Below are 21,169 nucleotides of genomic sequence, written 5' to 3'. Positions count from 1 at the left end.
TGTCCTCACCAATCAGATTGGGAATTCTTGATTGACCTGTTTACTGGATGTAATCTCTTTTGGTTTTGACCCTCTTTTGGGGAGGCACATTGCCTGGCTGCTTTGTGAGAAAGCGTGTAGAGATGGAATTTTTTTGAGATCTGGCATGTGTCAAAATATCATTTGGTCTCCCCTTACATATGATTGATATCTAATTTAAAGTTGGAGATTACTTTCCTTGGGAGTTGAGAGGGCTTGTTCCATTTTCTTCTGCTTCCAATTTTGTTACAGAATTGTTGCATGTTCTTCTGACTATATTTACTTGTTATATGTCTTATTTCTTTTCTTTTTGGATGCTTTTAGGGTATTTAAAAATCCCCCAGTGTTCTGAGCTTTCCTTGTAATATACCTTGGTATGTCACTTTTTCATTCATTGTGAAGACTGTTCTCTCTTTTTTGGAGCTCCTATTTGTCAGATGCTGGAACTCTTGGCTTTTTCCTCCAACATAATTATTGTTTTTTTGTTTTAAAATCCCTGGCTGTGTGTGGGCTCACACCTGTAATCCCAGCATTCTGGGAGGTCAAGGTGGGAGGATTGCCTGAGCCCAGGAGTTCCAGACAAGCCTGGGCAACATAGTGAGTCCTTATCTCTTCCAAAAAAAAAAAAAAAAAAGAAAGAACTGGATGTGGTGATATGCGCCTGTAGTCCTAGTTACTTGGGAAGTTGAGGTGGGAGAATCGCTTGAGCCTAAGGATTAGAATTTGCAGTGAGCTATGATTATGCCACTGCACTCCAGCCTGGGCCACAGAGCAAGACTTTGTCTCAAAAAAAAAAAAAAAAAAAAAAAAATTCCTGATTTTTATCCTTGTATCTTTTTGTTCTACTTTAGGGGAACATTTACCTCTATTATCTATTAACCTCTCCATTGATTTTTTATTTCTGTGATTATAATATTAATTCCTAGGAGCTTTTTCTTATTCTCACAATATCTCTATTTTACAGCATCCATTCTTTATTGCTTTGTGGATGCAATATATTTTACCCTGTTGGGGTTCTTAATTATGTGTATTTGAAGTCTTCTCCCTGCATTGACCCTGTTCCCTCCTGAAGTTCCTATCTGTCATGCTGGACCCTATTTCACATGTTTGGTGTTCATCTTGTCATCTTTATTCATGAGAAGGCACTGAGCAAGGCTTTGTCAATTGGTGGCCTCGCATAGGATGACCACCTCTTTTCAGAAGTCACCTTCCAGTTTTGGTATCTGTAGATCTCTTTTCTTGGGCAGGTTACTTTCTCCAGAAGTCTCCAGTACCAATCTCCTACTGGCCAGTGCTCTGGGAACCCAGCAGAGGAAGGGGCTGTGGAGTGCATAGCTCCACTTAGTCCTTCTCTTTTTCAGTTGGTCCCTCCACCCAGTCACTGTTCCTATTGTCAGAACAGTGCAGATCCTCTCAAGTTTAACCTTTGCTGAGGTGGGAGGAGGGGCATAGCAAGCTTCATGGTTTTGCAAGGATATGGAGTTTTACTCCTTAAAATGACTTGCAAGCAATCCCCCAATTTTCAGTGCCACCTCCACCCTGTCTTCTCATCCAAACCCCACTTAACCATGTCTTAACTTGCACTTTCCTCAGGTTCTTTGCTGCATACTGGCTTGTTACTTCCTGACAATTCTGTCTGTAGACGTTTAAGTTTTGTCTGCCTCTGCTTTGAAAATTCACTCATCATTGGGCCAGTTGTTTTTGATTTTCCAAAAATGTTTTCCATAAATTTTGTCCTCCTGCATTCTCTTTCTTCTCATGAACTTATCTCTGCCTTTCACTTACTGTCATTTAGGGGTGGTTTTGGGAGAGAATGGAGATAAGCACAGGATTGTTATCTATCACATGTAATTGATAATCCCTGCTGATCAACTTGTGAGATTTCAGTTCAATTTAGATATGTGGTTGTCTGGTCCATTAAGGAAGGGTTCATTTGGTTACTCTGTACTTTTCAGTTTTGTTCGGAGATTATTACTCTCACTGTCAAAATGAACTAAGTGATACTGTTTCTTGGTTTGAGAATATACTAGAAAAAAAGGTCAGTTATCTCTAAAGTATACATTCCAAGTCTGACCTCAAACCTAGGCACAAGCTAACATAGTATTTCCACCATTACAAAAAATAATGACCTTCATTGCCTGGAGCCATAATCACAGTTGGGTGATTTCCTATTAGATCTATTTCTTAGATTTCCTATTAGCTTGACTTGAGTTGGGTCCAAGCTGGAAAAAAAATTCTTTTCTAAGAGCCACTTTATCCAGTAGTCCTAGTTGTGTTCTGTAGGGAACTGAGCTTCCGTGAGGCATGTCTGTAGATTCCGTGAATAATGTTGGACCTTGATGTTCTTCTCCATTCCCTTGCTCAAACCACCCAGAGTACCTCTTACAAAATGCAGAAAGTTTTATGTGCCAGAAGCTTACATCATTGAACATGGAAACACCACAGCAGAATCAAGGCCAAATATTGTCTTTCAACTTTTTTTCTTAAATTTCATTAATACTTCAATTTTAGGAATAACAGCTGATTTATTAAAATTATGTTTAATATATTATTAACATGTATCAAAGATTACTGCAAAATTATTTTTGGGTCTTGTTCAACCATTGTAAAGTCAAAGGGCAATCAATTCAAATTTTAAAGGTTTTGTATGAATGTAGGGGAATCTGATGTGATTTCTTTTGTTTTGTTTGTTTTTTTGGAGACAGAGTGTCACTCTTGTCGCCCAGGCTGGAGTGCAGTGTCCCGAACACGACTCATTGCAGCATCGCCCTCCTGGACTGAAGCAGCCCTCCTGCCTCAGCTCCCCAAGTAACTGGGATTACAGGCACATGGCCAGATAATTTTTTGTAGAGACGAGTTTTGCCATGTTTCTCAGGCTTGTCTTGAATTCCTGGGCTCAGGTGATCCACTTACCATGGCCTCCCAAAATGCTGGGATTACAGGCATGAGCCACCACGCTGGGCCTGATCTAATTTCTAATCTAGACTTTATGAAAATCCTTTAAAAAAATAATAATATTTACCTTCATATGGTAGAATTAGTATTTTTCTGTTTCAGACACCTCATGTTCTTTGTTGATAAATCAAGATTGAGAGTATGTGGAAGTTCTGAGACGAAATCTTTCTATTTGCAGGTTCCTCTTGTCACCATGATAAAGAGTGCTGGGGCATCTGTTTTGTGCTAAAGCTAACTAGAAGTGTCGCTGCTCTGAGCAACAGGCGGGAAGTACTTCTGTCCTTAAAACCAAAAATAGATGCTCTTTCTCATTATCATAGCTCAAATGATCATCTTTTTTAATGAGATGGGCACATCCCTTGTGGTTTTCACAGATTTAATGATCAGATTATTTAATGCAGAGCTTGGGGAAAAACAGCTCTGGTAAGATAGATGATGGAAATTTTACTGGAAGCAAAAATAACAACTTTATTCCTTCTTTTTCTTTCTGCTAATGTTTTCAACCTCTTATTCCTTTGTTTGTTTAGAGATGGTCTTGCTATGTCACCCAGGCTGAAGTGCAGTGGCACCATCATAGCTCACTGCAGCCTCGAACTCCTGGGCTCAAGCAATCCTCCTGCCTTAGCCTCCCAAGTAGTTGAGACTACAGGCATGGGCCATAATACCCGACTTGCTTGCATATTGATTGACTGCTTAATTGATGAGATGAGGTCTTGCTATGTTGCCCAGGCTGGTCTTGAACTACTGGCTTCAAGTGATCCTACTACCTCAGCTTCCCAAATGCTGAGATTACAGGTGTGGGCCACCTCACTGGGCCTCCTGCTGTTTTTTAAAAAATTATTATTAATTATTTTTCATGATTCTTAAAGGCATTTACTTTTCTTATTTTAATATATTGGTACGTTTACACATTTCTCACTATATTTTAACTTCAAGAGACCATTACCAGGGAGAAAAAAAAATTATTTGTAAGGAGAGTTGGATGTGTCAGGATTTAGGTATACTGTATGTAGTCTGACTTGCTTTGGACAACTCTGCGAAGTATTATGTATTAGTATGTTGGCAGCTGGAAGGAGAAAAATTGCTTCTTTGCTGATTTTAGAAAGTTCTGTTTGTATTTCTGAAAGTAAGACAAGAAACAAAAAGAATAGAAGAAATTTAAGGGAAATAAGGTAATGTATGTGAAGGTGCCTTGTAAACTGCTAAATTACATTACAGCTCTTAGTTACAGTTATTGCAAGGGTTGAACTTAAAGTGAGAAAATAAGTTCCACAAAGATGCTATAAAGAAAAATGGGAAAAAGAGAAAAGAACTTGAATAGGAAGTTGTTAAGAGAAAACAAAATGGGAAAATGATAATGGGGAATTTTTACATTCTAGTGTTTTTTTTTACTCTGAAAATTCAGTAGTACTTGTTCTTCCTATATGAGCAGTGAAGTTAAAAGTATTTATTAGCCAAAAATAATGTTCTATGGAAATAATTTGGAAAAAGAATCTTATCTGAGGTTGTGAGAGTTGGATGGAAACTACTAGGCACAAGACCTTATCAGGTCTAAATAAAGATCTGTGTGTTGTAGGGGGTTATGTACTTAATAAGGTATAATTCACATCTGCAGATCTCTTCTGAGCCTTTCCTTTCGTTCTCATTCATACCTTTGCAAGGCTGATATCCTTAGCCCATTTTACAGATGAGGCTTAGAAGGCTAATTGATTTGCCCATAGCCACTTAATGTATGCAGTGGTAAAGGCCTACCCCTTCTTCAGGTTCTGAGTTTGTTCCCACATTTCTAGAATCTTCACATCAGGGCAACTGGTTTTGTTGTGTTTCTGGAGATTCTGCTTATTGAATTTCTCCAAAGGAGGTGCTTGTTAAATCACAGTGGTCACTTAGAAATAACACACTCCGGGCAGGTTTTAGGCTTGGCTAAATCACTTCAAATGAGTTCTGCTTAAGAAACACTGTTTGAATTCCCTAAGAACCAAGAAATAAACAAAAAAGGCATCACAACAGCCCAGGTATGTGTTCAGAGGCCGTGCCCTGTGCCCTTCAGATCTTATCTGGAGCTTGGTATTTTAAGTTTTGTTCTCTTGTACTTCATTATTTTATCTGAATTCCAAAATTGTAGCTGAGTTGAAGAAGGGAAAGGTTGGTACTGTAACAGAAATGAGATGCAACTCTTTAGGGCAAAGGAGAGGAGATAGCCAGACTACGAAAGGCAGACAAATATCCCCAAAGCCTAGCAGCCATCTGCCTTTGAGTAGAGGAATAAACAGCCCTCTGTTGCCTCAGAAGCTTCTGAGAACAGCTGTCTTGCCACTGGCCTTTAATGGGCAGGTTAAACCCAGTTACCAGCAGGATACACACAAAGCCAACCTTACACTCTCTCCCTCTATTCGCCATCAATTTATCTCCAACTCAGACCTTGACTCTAATCAGCCACAGCTCTTGACTTCAGACCTGGCTCTGTAACTTGGATTTCCCCTTGAGCTCTCCAGAGTGTATTTATATCTGTGCTCTCCCTGTTGTGAGAACTTCAGCAGTCTCTTCCTTTTGATTCTCATTGCACCCTGTGCTTTAGTAGTAACTCCCCATCCAGCTCTCTTTGTGGTGGTAGAAACCCAGCTCCTGCCCAGTAACTGCTGCCACTCCTTTTCCTTGGAGTTAGTATTCTCATGTTCCAACAGAGCAAGTAATTTATAGTCATGTTGATGATCCTGTGTCACCAAAGATTAATCACATTCTGGATTCTCTGAAGAAGGCATTACCTTTTAGAAAAAAAAAATTAATCCGCTATGGTTGAAATTAAACCCATTTTGATACCTAGATGGTTAATCCCTCAACTGTTTTGAAAATCGTGATCATTTTCAATGTCTTATTCTTTGAGATTTTTTTTTAAATTTTTATTTATTTTATTTTATTTTATTTTTTGAGACAGTCTCTCGCTCTGTCACCCAGGCTGGAGTGCAGTGGCATGACTCTGCTCACTGCAACCTCTGCCTCCCGGGGTTCAAGTGATTCTCCTGCCTCAGCCTCACAAGTAGGAGAGATTACAGGCACCTGCCACCGTGCCCGGCTAATTTTTGTATTTTTGGTAGAGACGGGGTTTCGCCATGTTGGCCAGGCTGGTCTCGAGCTCCTGACCTCAGGTGATCTGCCTACCTTGGCCTCCCAAAGTGCTAGGATTATAGGTGTGAGCCACTGTGCCCGGCCTATTCCTGGAGATTTTAAGAAGCAGAAATTATATTGTACTGTAACTGCAGAATGATGCAGAGAATTATAATTATTGAATTATAGAATATATTATTTTGGAAGAGCATAAGCAACCTTTTAGATAGCTTACGTCAACTTTCTATTAATAAATGTTGCTTTAAGCAAAGCCATTTAAAATTTTTTTGTGTACAAATTTATCTTTTAGGTCAACAACAGGAAATGCTTAAGCAGAGCTATTATATATCTTAAAAATAGTGAAATGAGCATAGTAGAACTAGTGGCCCTGTTGACATGAAATGTTTACTTTGGAGAGAATTCTTGGCATTTTTGTCCCACATCAGCATAATAAGAACTTGTAGGAGAGGAGGGAAGCATTAATGTATTTGCTGAGGATTAATGACCTTGTAGAGTATTTGTGGTAGTGAATATATTATGGCTAGTACCGTAAATGTAGTAATTAAAAAGCTGCACACTAAACACTTTGTAGACTGGCAAATATATTCCCTTCCTTTCCTTGATGGCTTGCATTCAAGTGAGTAGCGTATATTTATCTTGCTCTTAGCCTTCTTAAGAGTAGAAAGAAGTCTCAAAGATTGGTTTCCTTCCCAAGATACTGCTACTCAGATGGACACAATCAGATTTGATGTTCTCAGGATCAAGTTATTTTTTAACAATTCAGAAAAATGTCACATGGTACATACTAATAAAAAAAACTGTTCTTCACCTTTGGAAGCTTTATTATTAAAGTTACTTTTAGACGAATATTACCTTGTGTTGCTGCGTAATATAAAATGTGTTCAGGCCAGGCATGGTGGCTCACGCCTGTAGTCCCAGCACTTTGGGAGGCCAAGGCAGGTGGATCTCTTGAGGTCAGGAGCTCAAGACAAACCTGGTCAATGTGGTAAAATCCTGTCTCTACTAAAAATACAAAAATTAGTCAGGTGTGTTGGTGCACGCCTGTATCCCAGCTACTTGCGTGTCTGAGATATAAGAATCACTTGAACCCGGGAGGCGGAGGTTGAAGTGAGCCAAGATTGCACCACTGCACTCCAGCCTGGGGGACAGGAGTGAAAGAAACCGTCCTAAATAAATAAATAAATAAATAAATAAGTAAGTAAAATAAAATAAAATAAAATGTGTTCAGTATGATCATGATACCTCAGGGCTTCTTTTATTATAAAAGAAGTAAAATCGTGAGTAATAGAAATATATATTAGGACTAAAACAGACCTGCAACCAAGGTGAATTTTTAAAATTTTCAAGGAAGCGAGACTTGGTTATCTCATGACTATTTATCTTATTGCTCCAGCGGGTTAAACCTAAGCGGGTTGTGTGAATGAGCATCTGGGAGGAGAGGCACCATGCTGTGAGAGTAATGATGTCCTGTCCTTCACAGGGGAGGATGACAAAGAAGGCAGACAGATGTAAAGTCTGCAATTTCTATTGCTTTGTGTCCTCAAAATGTTCATACCCATCTATTTTCCCATTTAAGAGGCATCTTGTTTTTCATACTTTCTGAATCCTCCCACTTAACATGCAGTATTTACTTACAAGTTCTTATTTATGAGTTCATAAAGATTTTCTTCTGTGAAAAGTAAGTGCAGCTGAATGTGATTTGCAGCTTTGCTTTGAGTCAGTTAGGGTAGGAAAAGAAGAAATAGAAAGACTATTTCTGTTCTCACCATTTAATTGGCCTCCTTACTTCCTAGTTGTGAAAGCTCTTCACTAATGTATTGGTTTATTGATTTATTTCACATTTATTGACTGCTTATTACATCCTATGCCCCGAGGATACAGAGATGGTCCAGTTAGTAGGCATCTGATGCCTTTGAAACCACCTCTGTCCTGACTGACTTCAGTGCAGATAGCATTGGTTCTAAAATCCTTTCAAGTTCCAGAAATGGCCTGGATCTTGTTCCTGTTAACAGAATAGACAAACTGCAGAGCAGGCTTAGAGTTTTTGAGATCACAAAGGCTATCTGGGGAACCTAAAAGCTGCTTTTCCAGGTGTTTTCCATTGCATCGGGTTTCTAATGAATCTTGCTCCTTTGGCATTACTGGGATACTTTCCAAGTATAAAGTCACTCCACTCCATTTCTGAATTGGCTAAAATCCTAGATGGAAAAGCGTTCAGGAGATCACAGTGGAATGGCATAACTGCTGTTTTAAGAGGCAGCTAGGAAGCCTCAGTAGCAGGTGCCACTGCGAACCCATTCTCCCCTCCTTCTTGCCTTTACTTTCAAATCTCTGCCTGTTTTTCATTTTCAGTAGTTTATCCATGGTAGGAAGGCCCTTTGAATTGGAGCAATTCAAGAAGCTTTCTAAGATGGTGGGTAGGGCTGGGTGCGGTGGCTCATGCCTGTAATCCCAGCACTTTGGGAGGCCAAGGTGGGCAGATCCCAAGGTCAAGAGATCGAGACCATCCTGGCCAACATGGCGAAACCCCATCTCTACTAAAAATACAAAAATTAGCTGGGTGTGGTGACACGTGCCTGTAATCCCAGCTTCTCGGGAGACTGAGGCAGCAGAATTGCTTGAACCAGGGAGTCGGAGGTTGCAGTGAGCTGAGATCATGCCATTACACTCCAGCCTGGCAACAGAGCGAGACTCCATCTTAAAAAAAAAAAAAAAAAGATGGCGGGTAATAGTTTTGCTTAGTGAAACTATATGTACACCTTTGGAAATGTTGACACCCAAAACCCAAGATCATTTTAAGAAAAAATATCTTCCAGATCTTTTGCTTATATAGCTTTTTTTTTTTTGGAGACGGAGGCTCGCTCTGTCGCCCATGCTGGAGTGCAGTGGCCGGATCTCAGCTCACTGCAAGCTCCGCCTCCCGGGTTTACGTCATTCTCCTGCCTCAGCCTCCCGAGTAGCTGGGAGGCGCCCGCCACCTCGCCCGGCTAGTTTTTTGTATTTTTTAGTAGAGACAGGGTTTCACCGTGTTAGCCAGGATGGTCTCGATCTCCTGACCTCGTGATCCGCCCGTCTCAGCCTCCCAAAGTGCTGGGATTACAGGCTTGAGCCACCGCGCGCCCGGCCTTATATAGTATTTTTTGATACTCTGAAGTTCTACTCTTAGGGGTAGAACTTATAAATGCTCTTTTCTATTTTGGTACAAACTGCCTTGTTTGTTTGTTTACCTTAAAACAGACTTAGACTACTTTAATTTTGGGGGATAGCTTGCCAGAAACCAAGAATTTCATGATCCATGTCCTCAGACCATTTACTTGTCACATCATTCTCAACAAAGAGACTTCGCCAACTATTTTCTGAAAACATTGATGCCGTTTGGTCTATTGCCTCCAAATTCCCAATACTGTTCATTATGACCTTATTATAGCCAGATTTATCTTTCCAGTAGCCCCCCCTTACCCAGTTTCATTTCTGTGATTGCAGTTTCCTGCAGTACAGTACACTAAGACAGCTATGAGAAATGGAGACCACATTCACCTGCTCTATTTTATTATTGGGTATCATTGTTAATCTCTTACCGTGCCTAATTTATAAATTAAACTTTATCACAGGTACATACTTGTGGGAAAAAACTTAGTATAGCTAGATAGGGCTTGGTTCTATCCATGGTTTCAGGCATCCACTGGGGATCCTGGAATGCATCCCCCATGGATAAAGGGGAGCTACTGTACTTTCCTTCTAATATCAGAGGGTTGTGGACTCCCCTTCTTGTTCAAGGTCAGCCCCTTCATCTGTACTCCTGACCCTTTGGCCCACCTCTTTTGAGATCTCAGACCATCTTTACCTCTTCCCTCTTGGACTTTCAGCCCCTCCCTCTGAATTGCGTCTTTCAGCCTGTAGCCATGTGCTGTGAGCACTTAGTCTCTTCCAGCAGCCATGCATTCCCCTTCCTGGGCTCTTCTACTTGCTCTCTTGATTCTGTTATCTCTGCCTCCACCAGGTGTTATCTCAGCTCTCCATCAAGGTGGACAGTGACTTCTTAAATGCCAAATCCAAAGGTATATTTTTCATTTTTTATCTTTGTTCATCTCTTTCTATCCCGTGTACCTCTCTGCCTTTCTTCCTGGGTCGTCTTCAAAAGATGGTTTTCCTCTGCACATTCTATTGTGTGTGTTCTCCAGGATTCTGCACTGATCGTATAATGTTCTCCTTCTGTCCATGTTCCTGCAGTGACGCCACTCACTGACACGATCTCTGCTCCCCACTATGTTGTAATCGCTTTTATGCCTTTATGTTTTTCTCAGGCTGCTTCTCCAGGCTTTACGCTCAAGAATATCTCAGTATCCCCACCTGAATCTTCCATGCTTCAATTTCTCTCTCTCTTTTTTTTTCTTTTTTTTGAGATGGAGTTTCACTCTTGTTGCCCAGGCTGGAGTGCAATGGCATAATCTCGGCTTACCACAACCTCTGCCTCCCGGGTTCAAGCGATTTTCCTGCCTCAGCCTCCTGAATAGCTGGGATTACAGGCATGTGCCACCATGCCCATGCCAGTTAATTTAGTATTTTTAGTAGAGACAGGGTTTCTCCATGTTCGGGCTGGTCCCGAACTCCCGACCTCAGGTGATCCGCCTGCCTTGGCCTCCCAAAGTGTTGGGATTACAGGCGTGAGCCACTGACGCCTCAATTTCTAATGCCCCAAACTAAATTCCTTGTATTCCTTATTTCTTCTCCTACATTCTCTACCTTGGTTGTCACTACCATTCATCCAAATGTAATAAACCTGGAGTTCCGCTTTGAGTTTCTGGATGGTTCCAAGTACTAATTCTTCTCTCCCCTTCTCTATCTACTTCTGTTGCCCTAATCTCCACCCTTTCCTTCTCCCTGAATGATTGTGACAACCAAACAGGTCTCCCTGCCTCTACCCTGCCCCCTTCAAGTCCACCCAGAGAATCATGCATCCGAAACCCAGATCTGACCCCTCAGTGGCTGTTTACACCCAGGATAAAGTCAGAGTTCTTTGAGATGTGTACATGGTTGCCATCTGGCTCCAGGCTTATTTTCTGGCCTCATTCTGCAGGCCTCACTCTAGAGAGTGGCCAGCAATTCTGGACTATACCATGCGGTTTCTTACCTTTCCTTTTTCTATTGCTTTGTCTTGCATCCCTAGCGTGGCTAACTCCTACCCAGCCTTAGGACATGCTAGGCACCCCTTTTTCTTGGAAGCGCTCCCTGACCTGTCCATTTCTGGACTAGACACACCCCTGCTTGATATGAAGCTCAACGATTTTGCTCATCCCATAACCCTATAGTGGCCAGTTTGTGTGCATCCTTTGGCTCCCCTAGACTTCACTTTCCTTAGAGACAGAGATGGTATCTTATTCATCTTTGTAGCTCCAGTGCTTAGCATGGTGCTGGGTGTATAGTAGGTGTTCTGCATATGTTTTTTAAATAAAAAATCAACAGTGACAGTAAATCAACTTGATGGCCACAAAAAAGGGCAAAAATAATTTCTGCATAGGAGTCAGCCTTAGAAGGGAGCATGAAGGGGACTTCTGCAGTGCAGATAATGTTCTGGTTTTGATCTGGTGTGTTTTCAGTTTAGGAAAATACATTGAGCTGTCCATTGTGGTGTGTGCATTTTCTATATGTTATACGTCACTGAAAATATTTTTTTTTCCCAATCAGCGTAACATCTAACCTCCCCAATACAGAAAAACAATTTTCTTCCTTTCAAGCTTTTAAAGTTTTACAGGATTTTAGTTCAGATGTCACAGCAAAGAGCCAGGCAGTGCTATTCCTTGATGTTAAGGAAGAATGGAAAAGCATCAGGCAAATGCAGGTGGGATTGCCTGGACTTTTGATGGGGGCCAGTGAGGGCCAGCCCTGGTCGCTGGAAGCGACCTGTGCCTCTGTCACACTTATTGCAGGGCCCACATGCTAATCATCAGCAAGCCCTGGGCCTGCCTGCAGTGACAGGGAGACTTCATCTTGCATGCGACTATGAATAATTCATAGACATGGTTATCTGGAAATTTGTGGTCATCATTAGCATTTTAATGAAAAAAAAAAAGCTGTCATTATCCTAAGTCTCTGTTTTGTTTCTACCTTTTTTTTGTCTCCCCCTACCGCAGCTAACCATCTCAGTCTTTCCTGAGGACTTGGGAACTGCAGAGGCCCCTACCAATGTGTTGACTGTCACTATGGGCAGACGGTACCCGGAGGCTCACTGTCGTCCAGGCAGCTCATGTATGTATGGGATCAATCTCTCTCTTGCTTTTTTCCCTTTAGTTTTCATTGTAGAATATCACAGAGTCCTGAATTGGTAAAAGCTTTAAAGGTTTAAATAAGGATGTTTAGCAATACAAGAGAATGGATTGCTCTAGGGTAATTTTGAATATTGCATGGTAAGAAATGTTACCTAAATTAGGATTTTTGTAATCAAGTGGCCCTATAAGACCAGAAGTGTATATCAACAATCTCCTTTTTCTGTTTCAGTGCATCCATTCTTTTTTTCCTTTTTCTTTTCTTTTTTGAGACTGGGTCTTGCTCTGTTGCCCAGGCTAGGGTCCAGTGGCATGAACACAGCTCACTGTAGCTTCGAACTTCTGGTTCAAGTGATCCTCCCACCTTAGTCTACTGTGTAATTGGGACTACAGATGTGTGCCACCATGCCTGGCTAATTTTGTTTATTTTTTGTAGAGATGGGGTCTCGCTATGTTGCCCAGGCTAGTCTTGACCTCCTAGGCTCAAGAGATCCACCCACCTCAGCCTCCCAAAGTTTCTGGATTACAGGCATGAGCCACCATGCCTGGCCTAATGTATCTATTCTTCTATAGGCTTTTATTTTTTTAAGCTTTTGTTTTTCATCACAATATATAACATTTGAAACAATAATAATGCCATAAATTAAAAACATTTCGCAGTGATTGTTTGAATTCCTTTATAATCACAAAATTCATGGACCCAGAAGAGAGGTCCCCTGGGTATGTGTCTGTTTAATATGTATTAGGGAGAGAGTTCCTGGCTTTTACTTCTTAGCCTTCTCCAAAGGAGGAAACTCTTTCAGTTCCCTCAGGGATGATCTTCGATGTCTCACAACACTGACATTTTCCCAGCAGTCTTTTGGGAACTGCTATAGTTGTAGCCTTTTCCTATTTGTCGTTACCCCTGATTAACCTAGGAGAAAAATGATTCTTCCCTTTAATTATCTATCTTTATTTCTATGAAGGGCAGTGTGTCTCAGACTTACTTCTTGCTCCCTGCAGTCTCTTGGCCTTGGACCAGTTGTATAGATATTTATTTGTTTTTGTTGCTTTCCTTTAGAACCTGTGGAATTTTGGCTCTAAGTCAGGGGAAATTTGGGGTAATTCCCGATAGTGCTTTTGTTCCCATATCCTTTCTGTAGTTATGCTTATTCGTATTCACTTTTAAGTGCCATTACCTTGTGCAGCTCAGTTTTTTTCTTTATAGAAAAGTTATGGCTAGGCTCATGCCTATAATCCCAGCACTTTGGGAGGCTGAGGTGGGTGGATCACTTGAGCCCAGGAGTTTAAGACCAGCCTGGGCTTCATGACGAAACCCTGTCTCTACAAAAAATACAAAAATTAGCCAGGCATGGTGGCATGCGCCTGTAGTCCCAGCTACTTGGGAGGCTGAGGTGGGAGGATTGCTTGAGCCCAGGAGGTACAGGTTGCAGTGAGCTGAGATTATACCACTGCATTCCAGCGTGGGAGACAGAGCAAGACTCTGTCTCAAAAAAAGAAATAAGAAAGCAAAGAAAAGTTAGAACCACCCTCAAGTCCTCACCCAGACAATTGCTTGTAAAGTAAGTCAGATAGTTAAAAGCAGTAGCATTTTATAGCAGTAGGGAGGGATTGCTGATAATAGAATAGGGATTCGGATCAACAGCCAGCATTAAAGCCAGCAGTGTTGGGGTAAACAGCTTTTCACATATTTTCAGATATTGTTAGTATCTCCAAGGGTGTTACAGTTTTACTCTGAAATTAGCAATTTTCATAGTGACCATCATCAGAATAAAGTTTACACCTGTACCCTATATAACAGGGATCTGCAGACTGTAGCCAATAGGTCAGATCCAGCCTATGCTTATTTTTATAGGAGCTGAGGGTGGTTTTTATATTTTTAAATGGTTACATTTTAAATGGTTATATAAGCACCTACATAATCTCTTTTTTGTCTCTTGGCCCTCAAAGCCTAAAATATCTGTGATCCTGTTAAGAAAAAATTTGCCTACCTGTGTAGAAGAAAGTTGGATCATGTACTGCCATTGATCCAAGTGAAATTGTTAGTACTTGAGCATTTTTGGCATACAAAAAGGTTAATTTCATATGGTTCAAGCTAATATATTTTGAGGACATTGTTCCTTCACAGTGGTTAAAATGCTAACATTTGGGCTCTTGAAGTGGAAGAAGTAAATTTACCTGAAAAATTCACATATGTGTTCTTGCTCCTTTTTTCACCTCAGAGAATGACACATTGGCCATCAGCTGAGTTCCTTTCCAGAGATTACCAAAGGGCCCTGAGCTGCACGGGTGTGTGCTGTCCAGTAATTGCAAGGAAGCTCTTTATTTTCATTTGACTTATTTCTTACTAAGAGCTCTTTATGAGAAAACTGTCTTCTTACTGGGTGCCAGAAACGTGCTACCTGTGCTCAGCATAGCGATTGCTGCCCTGAGGCCTCTACTGCACTTGTCACTTTGTGTCTTTTTTCTGGTGGGGGAGAGAGAGTGGCTGCTTTTCCAGGGAGCACATAGCTGCATAACACGTTGCCTGAAACGCCCTTCCCTGGAACTAGAGTGTGGTTCGTACCCTCTCATGGTTTCCATCTCTGATTTCTTTTCCCATTGTTGTTGATCCCTCAGTCCAGGCATGAACACTGTTACGTATTTTACTTGATTTGTTCTCCATTCCTCCCTTCTACATACTCCTTTGTAGCTTGCTTCTCCTGATCATTAAATAAGATTTGGCTGGGTACTGTAACCCCAGCACTTCGGGAGGCTGAGGTGGGTGGAGGTCAGGAATTTGAAACCAGCCTGGCCAACATGGTAAAGCGTCATTTCTACTAAAAAAAAAATTACAAAAATTAGCTGGGTGTGGTTGTGGGCGCCTGTAATCCCAGCTACAAGAGAGGCTGAGGCAGGAGAATCGCTTGAACCTGGGAGGCGGAGGTTGCAGTGAGCCAAGATTGCAGCATTGCACTCCAGCCTGGGCGACAAGAGCAAAACTCAAAATAATAAATAAATAAATAAGTAAATAAATAAATAAATAAGATTTGCTTGTTGAAACCTCAAGCTGACGTTCTGTAGAGGCTACTCATAGCAGAAATAAATGTTAACCTTGGCAGCCGTTGCTGCCCTCACATAAGGCAGGAAAGCCAATTTGACCTGGGGCCTCCTCACCAGCCTGTGTCTGAACAGGGCCACACTGTTCCCTGGAGAAGGGAAATGATTTCAGTAAAAAAAACAACAGCAACATGCCATAGAGTTAATAATTTTATCATCAGGTGTGGTCGGAATCATCAGTCAAGGGTCAGCAGTGCATATTGCGGTGCCCTACATTGGTTTTGAGGCTCGTATGTCAGACTGGAATTTTAATTTTCTTTCCTTCTGTTTTGAGATTAGTCTGCCTTTCCCGGCTATCTCCTTTCAGGACAGGGTGCTGCTGTTGGATGGAATGTGGAATGGCATCCATTGAGCATGAAAATAAGAAGTAAATAGCTAGAGCTGTTCTTTCCTGACTTTTCATGCAGATATTTGTGTTTATGTTAAAACTCCAGTTTTAAAATGAGTCATGTGCCACATAACAGTGTTTCAATCTACCGTGGACTGCATATACAACAGTAGTCCCGTGAGATTGTAAGACCCCATTTGTCCTGTACCTTTTCTATGTTTAGATATGTTTAGGTACACAAATACTTATCATTGTATTACAGTTGCCTGCGGTATTCAGTACAGTAACATGCTGTACGTGTTTGTAGCCTGGGAACCCTAGGCTCTGCCATCTAGCCTAGGTGTGTAGTAGGCTCTGCCATCTAGCCTAGGTGTGTAGTAGGCCGTGCCATCCAGCCTAGGTGTGTAGTAGGCTGTACCATCTAGGTTTGTGTAAGAACACTCCATGATGATGTTTGCACAGCAATGAAATCACCCAGTGATGCATTTCTCAGAATGTATTTCTGTTGTTCAGCAACACATGACTATATTCTAGGAATTGCTAATAAAAATTGCATATTTGTTCATTTTTGTCGGTACCTATCCATTCCTTTGGATGACTGCAGCCACCACTGTAACCTCAGCTGTGAGGATCTGGAGTGTTATAATAGCTTCCAGACCTTGGCCTGCAGTCTCTTTGCCTGCAAATTTAACTCATGCATAGTGGCCAAATGAATCTAACTGAGGCATGGCTCTCATCATGCCACTTCCCTGCTGAAATTGTTTACTGTGTACCCACTAGTTTAAAAGGTCACCCTGGTATTTGAGTCCTTTAGGTCTCCTTTCACTGCTCCTTATTTTTATTACCTATTACTCATGAGGAATGATCGTTATTGTTGTTGGTATTATTATTATTCAGTAGACATTTATAGTAGTGTGCGTGGGCTGCTCCTGCCAGGGTACACCCTGTGCCTTTGGGTCACGTGCCTTTGCTCCTGCTGTTTCCGCTCTGGTATGTGGATCCATCTTTTGGTAACCCGCTAAAATCCTGCTCTTGCCATGGGGTGCAGCAGAGTCACTCTCTTTCCCAGGGAGTTTTCTGGTTTCCCCACTGGAAGCACGTGTTCCTGCAGCTCTTAAATCTCCCTCTTGATGCTTGCTTGTGTCCTAAATTCCTTTTATATTTTGGCACATGTATATAATTTGTCTGAACTCCAGCACTAAAGTCTTTTTCATTTCCCTCCTCTCCTCTGTGAGTGAGGACACTATTTTATCTACGGTAGTTGCTGCAATATTTGTGGAGTCATCTTGGGCTAAGGGGTGGAACTGGATAGTAACCATCCTCAGAGCCAGTGCCAGCCAAGACTAAGGGGGAGTAATCGGAGCCTGATGCAGAATAAATGCTTAATAAATATATATTGAATGGATGAATGAATGAAGTACTTGCTTAGAAACTTAACTCAGCATTGATAAGGGGAGAAATTATTTGCATATTCCAAGTTTTTCCAAATCCTGCTTTCCAACACACATGGTTCTCTCTAGCTTTAGTTGTATTCATGGTAACTTTTTCCTGAACAACCGCTATTTACTGTTCTATTTCTAGCTCTTGGGCACAGGTTTTGCCAGTTGTGTTGGCTGTCTCTTTTGGTAAATTGTTTCTTGTTTGGTGTTAAGCTTTCACTGTAAGTCTCTTCATTAGAGGTTGTTTGATGTGGGAGTCCCGTGCAATTAGGATTGTACAAACCCAGCACTTTCTCATTTGCCTCAGTTAGTGCCCGATGGGTGTCCTAGCTTTTGGACCAGTGTTATTATTATTATTATTATTATTATTATTTTAATTTTTTTTTGAGACAGAGTTTTACTCTTTGTTACCTAGGCTAGAGTGCAATGGCGCCATCTTGGCTCACTGCAACCCCTGCCTAAAGGGTTCAAGCAATTATTCTGTTTCAGTTTCCTGAGTAGCTGGGATTACAGGCGCCTGCCACCATGCCTGGCTAATTTTTGTATTTTTAGTAGAGATGGGGTTTTACCATGTTGGCCAGGCTGGTCTCGAACTCCTGATCTCAGGTGATCCGCCTGCCTCGGCCTCCCAAAGTGCTGCGATTATAGGTGTGAGCCACCTCACCCAGCCTAGTGTTACTGTTTTCTTGGCTTGGGAACTTGATGTTCCATGGGTGTTCTGTATTTGGATGCCATACCTCTACGTGGGAGCTGTTTTGAAATTTTGATTTCTTGTTGGTGAGATATGACCCTTTGTTCTCCAGGGTTCATCAGGATCTCAGCCCCTACACACTAAGCTTATCTCATGTTCCGATAGCCTTTTACATCTTCAGAGCTTTAACTTCCTCTCATCCGACTTTGAGTTCTGTCTTTGGTTCTGGCCCAGGGACTTGTTTCTTGTGATTTTGAATGTTTTCTTAGTATTTAAAAAGTTGTTAATGATCTCTCACTCAGTTTTTCCATGTATTTGAAACAAGCAAAGCCCTTGCCTGTCATCTCAGCTCACCATGTTGGTTGCAAACCTTATTACCACAGTCCTATTAAAGAATTTTAAGATATTTTAGTCACCAAATTGCAATCCCTGATTTCTGCAGAACTTTAGATGTTAAGTATTAATTCAGTGAATGGGTGCTCTGCAGATCCCTCTCCGAGATGCCATGAACCTGAGTAACCACATTTTTGTAGTGTAGCATAGTCTCATCCGCGGCTGCCTCCTTACTTGTAGATCACTTTCTGTGCATGTCTCAGAGTCAGTCAGTTAGGTTCTAGATTTTTACATGACATATGAACCCAACCTGTAAAATTGGTGATCTGAGGCCTGTTGATTGCCATTATTTTCAGATACTCAGAAATACAGACCTTGTTTTCACATACCTAGTAAATAATGTTACAATAGTGTTACATCATTACATCTTGATGTTGACACTAGTAAAGAAAGGTTACTTCTATTTATTTATCTTTCACTGAAGAAAGAAATTAAATTTCAGTAGTCCAAATTAAATCCCTTCTTTGTAACTTTGCTCTTGCTTTTTTTTTTTTTTAACCTCTCTTGTAATTTGCTACTTCCAGGGTAGAGATTTGCATTCTTATTTTGTTGTAATAAGAGAGTGTCCTTTTTGTTTGGATGCTCTGGATCTATCACTTTCCCTTTTGCTAACAAATGGAGCGGGACTAAGAAGCCCTGTGACAAGTCTTCACCAGGAGGAATCGGACGCCCTGGAAAGAAGCCTACCTGGTATCTGCTTTTGTTGCAGAATGAGACTCTGGAAACATGCCAGAATAGTCTTCGGAGGGACTTTAGTCCATTTTCCCTTCCCTATACTCCACATGAAGAGGATTAGGATGCTGGGGATAGGTCAGAAGGGGTCCCATGTGTGTCTGAAAGACAGGCTTTGCCTCTGAGAAAGATGAGAAGAAAGTATCATCCTCAGGGCAGGAGGCACAGCACCTCTGCTAAAGGAAGAGCGGTGGCGGGGGCGGGCAGAGGAAATGCCCCAGCCAGACTGGGGAAGCTTAAGACCTATCTTATGTGAGCAGCCTCCGGAAGGGAAAGGAGAAAAGCATGCAACTTTATGGGGCCTCATTTTGAAACCAAAGCAAAAGGACTTGTTTTTCCAGGTTCTTGGACACTTGCTCATTTATGCAAACCTGAAATTCTCCTCGGGAGAAGTGAACTCCGCTGACCTTCCTTTGCACAAAAGGCCACAAAAATCAGTGCAAGATGAAACCAATAGAGTTCTAAAGGAATGACTTGGCATATTTATTTCAGAGTCATGAGATAGGTCAGTTTGTTGTTTGTCTCTGTAGCTTCTAGACCTTTCTGTTATGAATATATACTAAGGAAAAGAAAACAGCAACATATACTATTGAATATTGTATTTATTTTTATTTTTGATTTTGAGACGGAGTCTTACTCTTGTTGCCCAGGCTGGAGTGCAATAGCGCTATCTCGGCTCACTGCAGCCTCTGCCTCCTGAATTCAAGCAATTCTCCTGCCTCGACCTCTTGAGTAGCTGGGATTACAGGCGCCCACCACCACACCCAGCTAATTTTTGTATTTTTAGTAGAGACAGGTTTTCACCGTGTTGGCTAGGCTAGTCTCGAACTCCTGACCTGAGGTGATCTGCCTGCCTCTTTGGTGTAATCCCAAAGTGCTGGGATTACAGGCGTGAGACAGCGCGCCCTGCCTGAATATTTTGTAGATGATGCTTTGTTAAAGGAATATCTAGACTTTTTAGTCTGTCTCTTTTGATTTTATGGAAAATACTTAAGTCCATGGGATTCCATTTGTTTTCTCACCTAAATTCTTTCCCAGGAGTGTCCAAGTTTTGGGAAAGTTGACCCCCGTCTCCCAGAGTACAATAAAATTCTGCAAAGAGCTTAAGTTACATATTAGTTATTTGGAACTGAATACCAATAAATCTAACATGACTTGGCTAACTGGAAATCAGACATACCTGCTGCCATCCTATCCTTGTGACTTGGGCTTGGTTAGGGGTAAAGAGGATTTCCTGTTGTTTTTGAACAAGAAATAGTAGCTTTTTGTTTTGAAATCACTGATCCTCACACCGCAGGATCCAGTTTAAGCAAGTAAGCAGGATGCAGTTTAAAGACGCCTCCTTTTTTTGAGGGAAAAGGTGTAGTTAAAAGGAGATGGGGTGACCAGAGCCAATTAATAGGTAGAGACTGTATTTCCTATACTCGTAATACTGTGTTGACTTCCCTGGGGTATTGAGAAAAGTTACATATTGCCCTCAATGCTTATATCTCATCTGTGGATGTGACCAAAGGTGATAACTATATCATTTAGAATCAATTTATGTGATATAGCAGTTTAGAGGAGAGGAAGGCTGATAAAGATGTGTGCAGTGAGTAAAGCCCAGGAGAACACAATTTCCAAAGCATCTTCCTCCAACAGGACACAGTGGTCTGGGGAGGAATGCAATTCAGATCAAGTTGTTGGCAGATCAGGCATGGGACTGCAGGTCTTCTGGCTGGGATTTGAAGGACACATTAAATGGGACATTACGGAGGGATCTAATGAACTGGGATCAAATGAGAAGGGCCTAGGGGAGTGCATATGCTGATGAGAACAAAGAGTGTGTTCATAAGAAGAAGTTACATTTATTTTGCTTATTTTATTTTTTATTTTTATGTATTTATTTATTTTTTTTTGAGGCAGAGTTTCCCTCCTGTCACCCAGGCTGGAGTACGATGCTACGATCTCGGCTCACTGCAATCTCCACTTCCCAGATTCAAGTGCTTCTCCTGCATCAGCCTCCCACAGGCGCCTGCCACCATGCCTGGCTAATTTTTTGTATTTTTAGTAGAGACAGGGTTTCACCATGTTGACCAGGCTGGTCTTGAGCTCCTGACCTCAGGTGGTCCACCCACCTCAGCCT

General features: G+C 41.5%; 1 protein-coding gene across 1 annotated transcript in view; it reads left to right on the top strand.

The window, feature by feature from the left end:
* Positions 1–21,169, top strand: part of APBB2 (amyloid beta (A4) precursor protein-binding, family B, member 2) — a 369,777-nt gene that overhangs the window by 66,561 nt on the left and 282,047 nt on the right. Inside the window, exon 3 of the mRNA XM_011987971.1 lies at positions 12,231–12,345. Within this exon, the coding sequence (XP_011843361.1) occupies positions 12,300–12,345 (46 nt within the window). The 5' untranslated portion in view covers positions 12,231–12,299. The remainder of the gene's footprint in view (positions 1–12,230; positions 12,346–21,169) is intronic.

The sequence above is a fragment of the Mandrillus leucophaeus genome, unplaced genomic scaffold (genome assembly GCF_000951045.1).
Source record: "Mandrillus leucophaeus isolate KB7577 unplaced genomic scaffold, Mleu.le_1.0 Scaffold320, whole genome shotgun sequence".
Classification (NCBI taxonomy): domain Eukaryota; kingdom Metazoa; phylum Chordata; class Mammalia; order Primates; family Cercopithecidae; genus Mandrillus; species Mandrillus leucophaeus.
The sequence above is the reverse complement of the archived record's forward strand: the minus strand, read 5'-3'. Positions and strand labels throughout refer to the sequence as shown.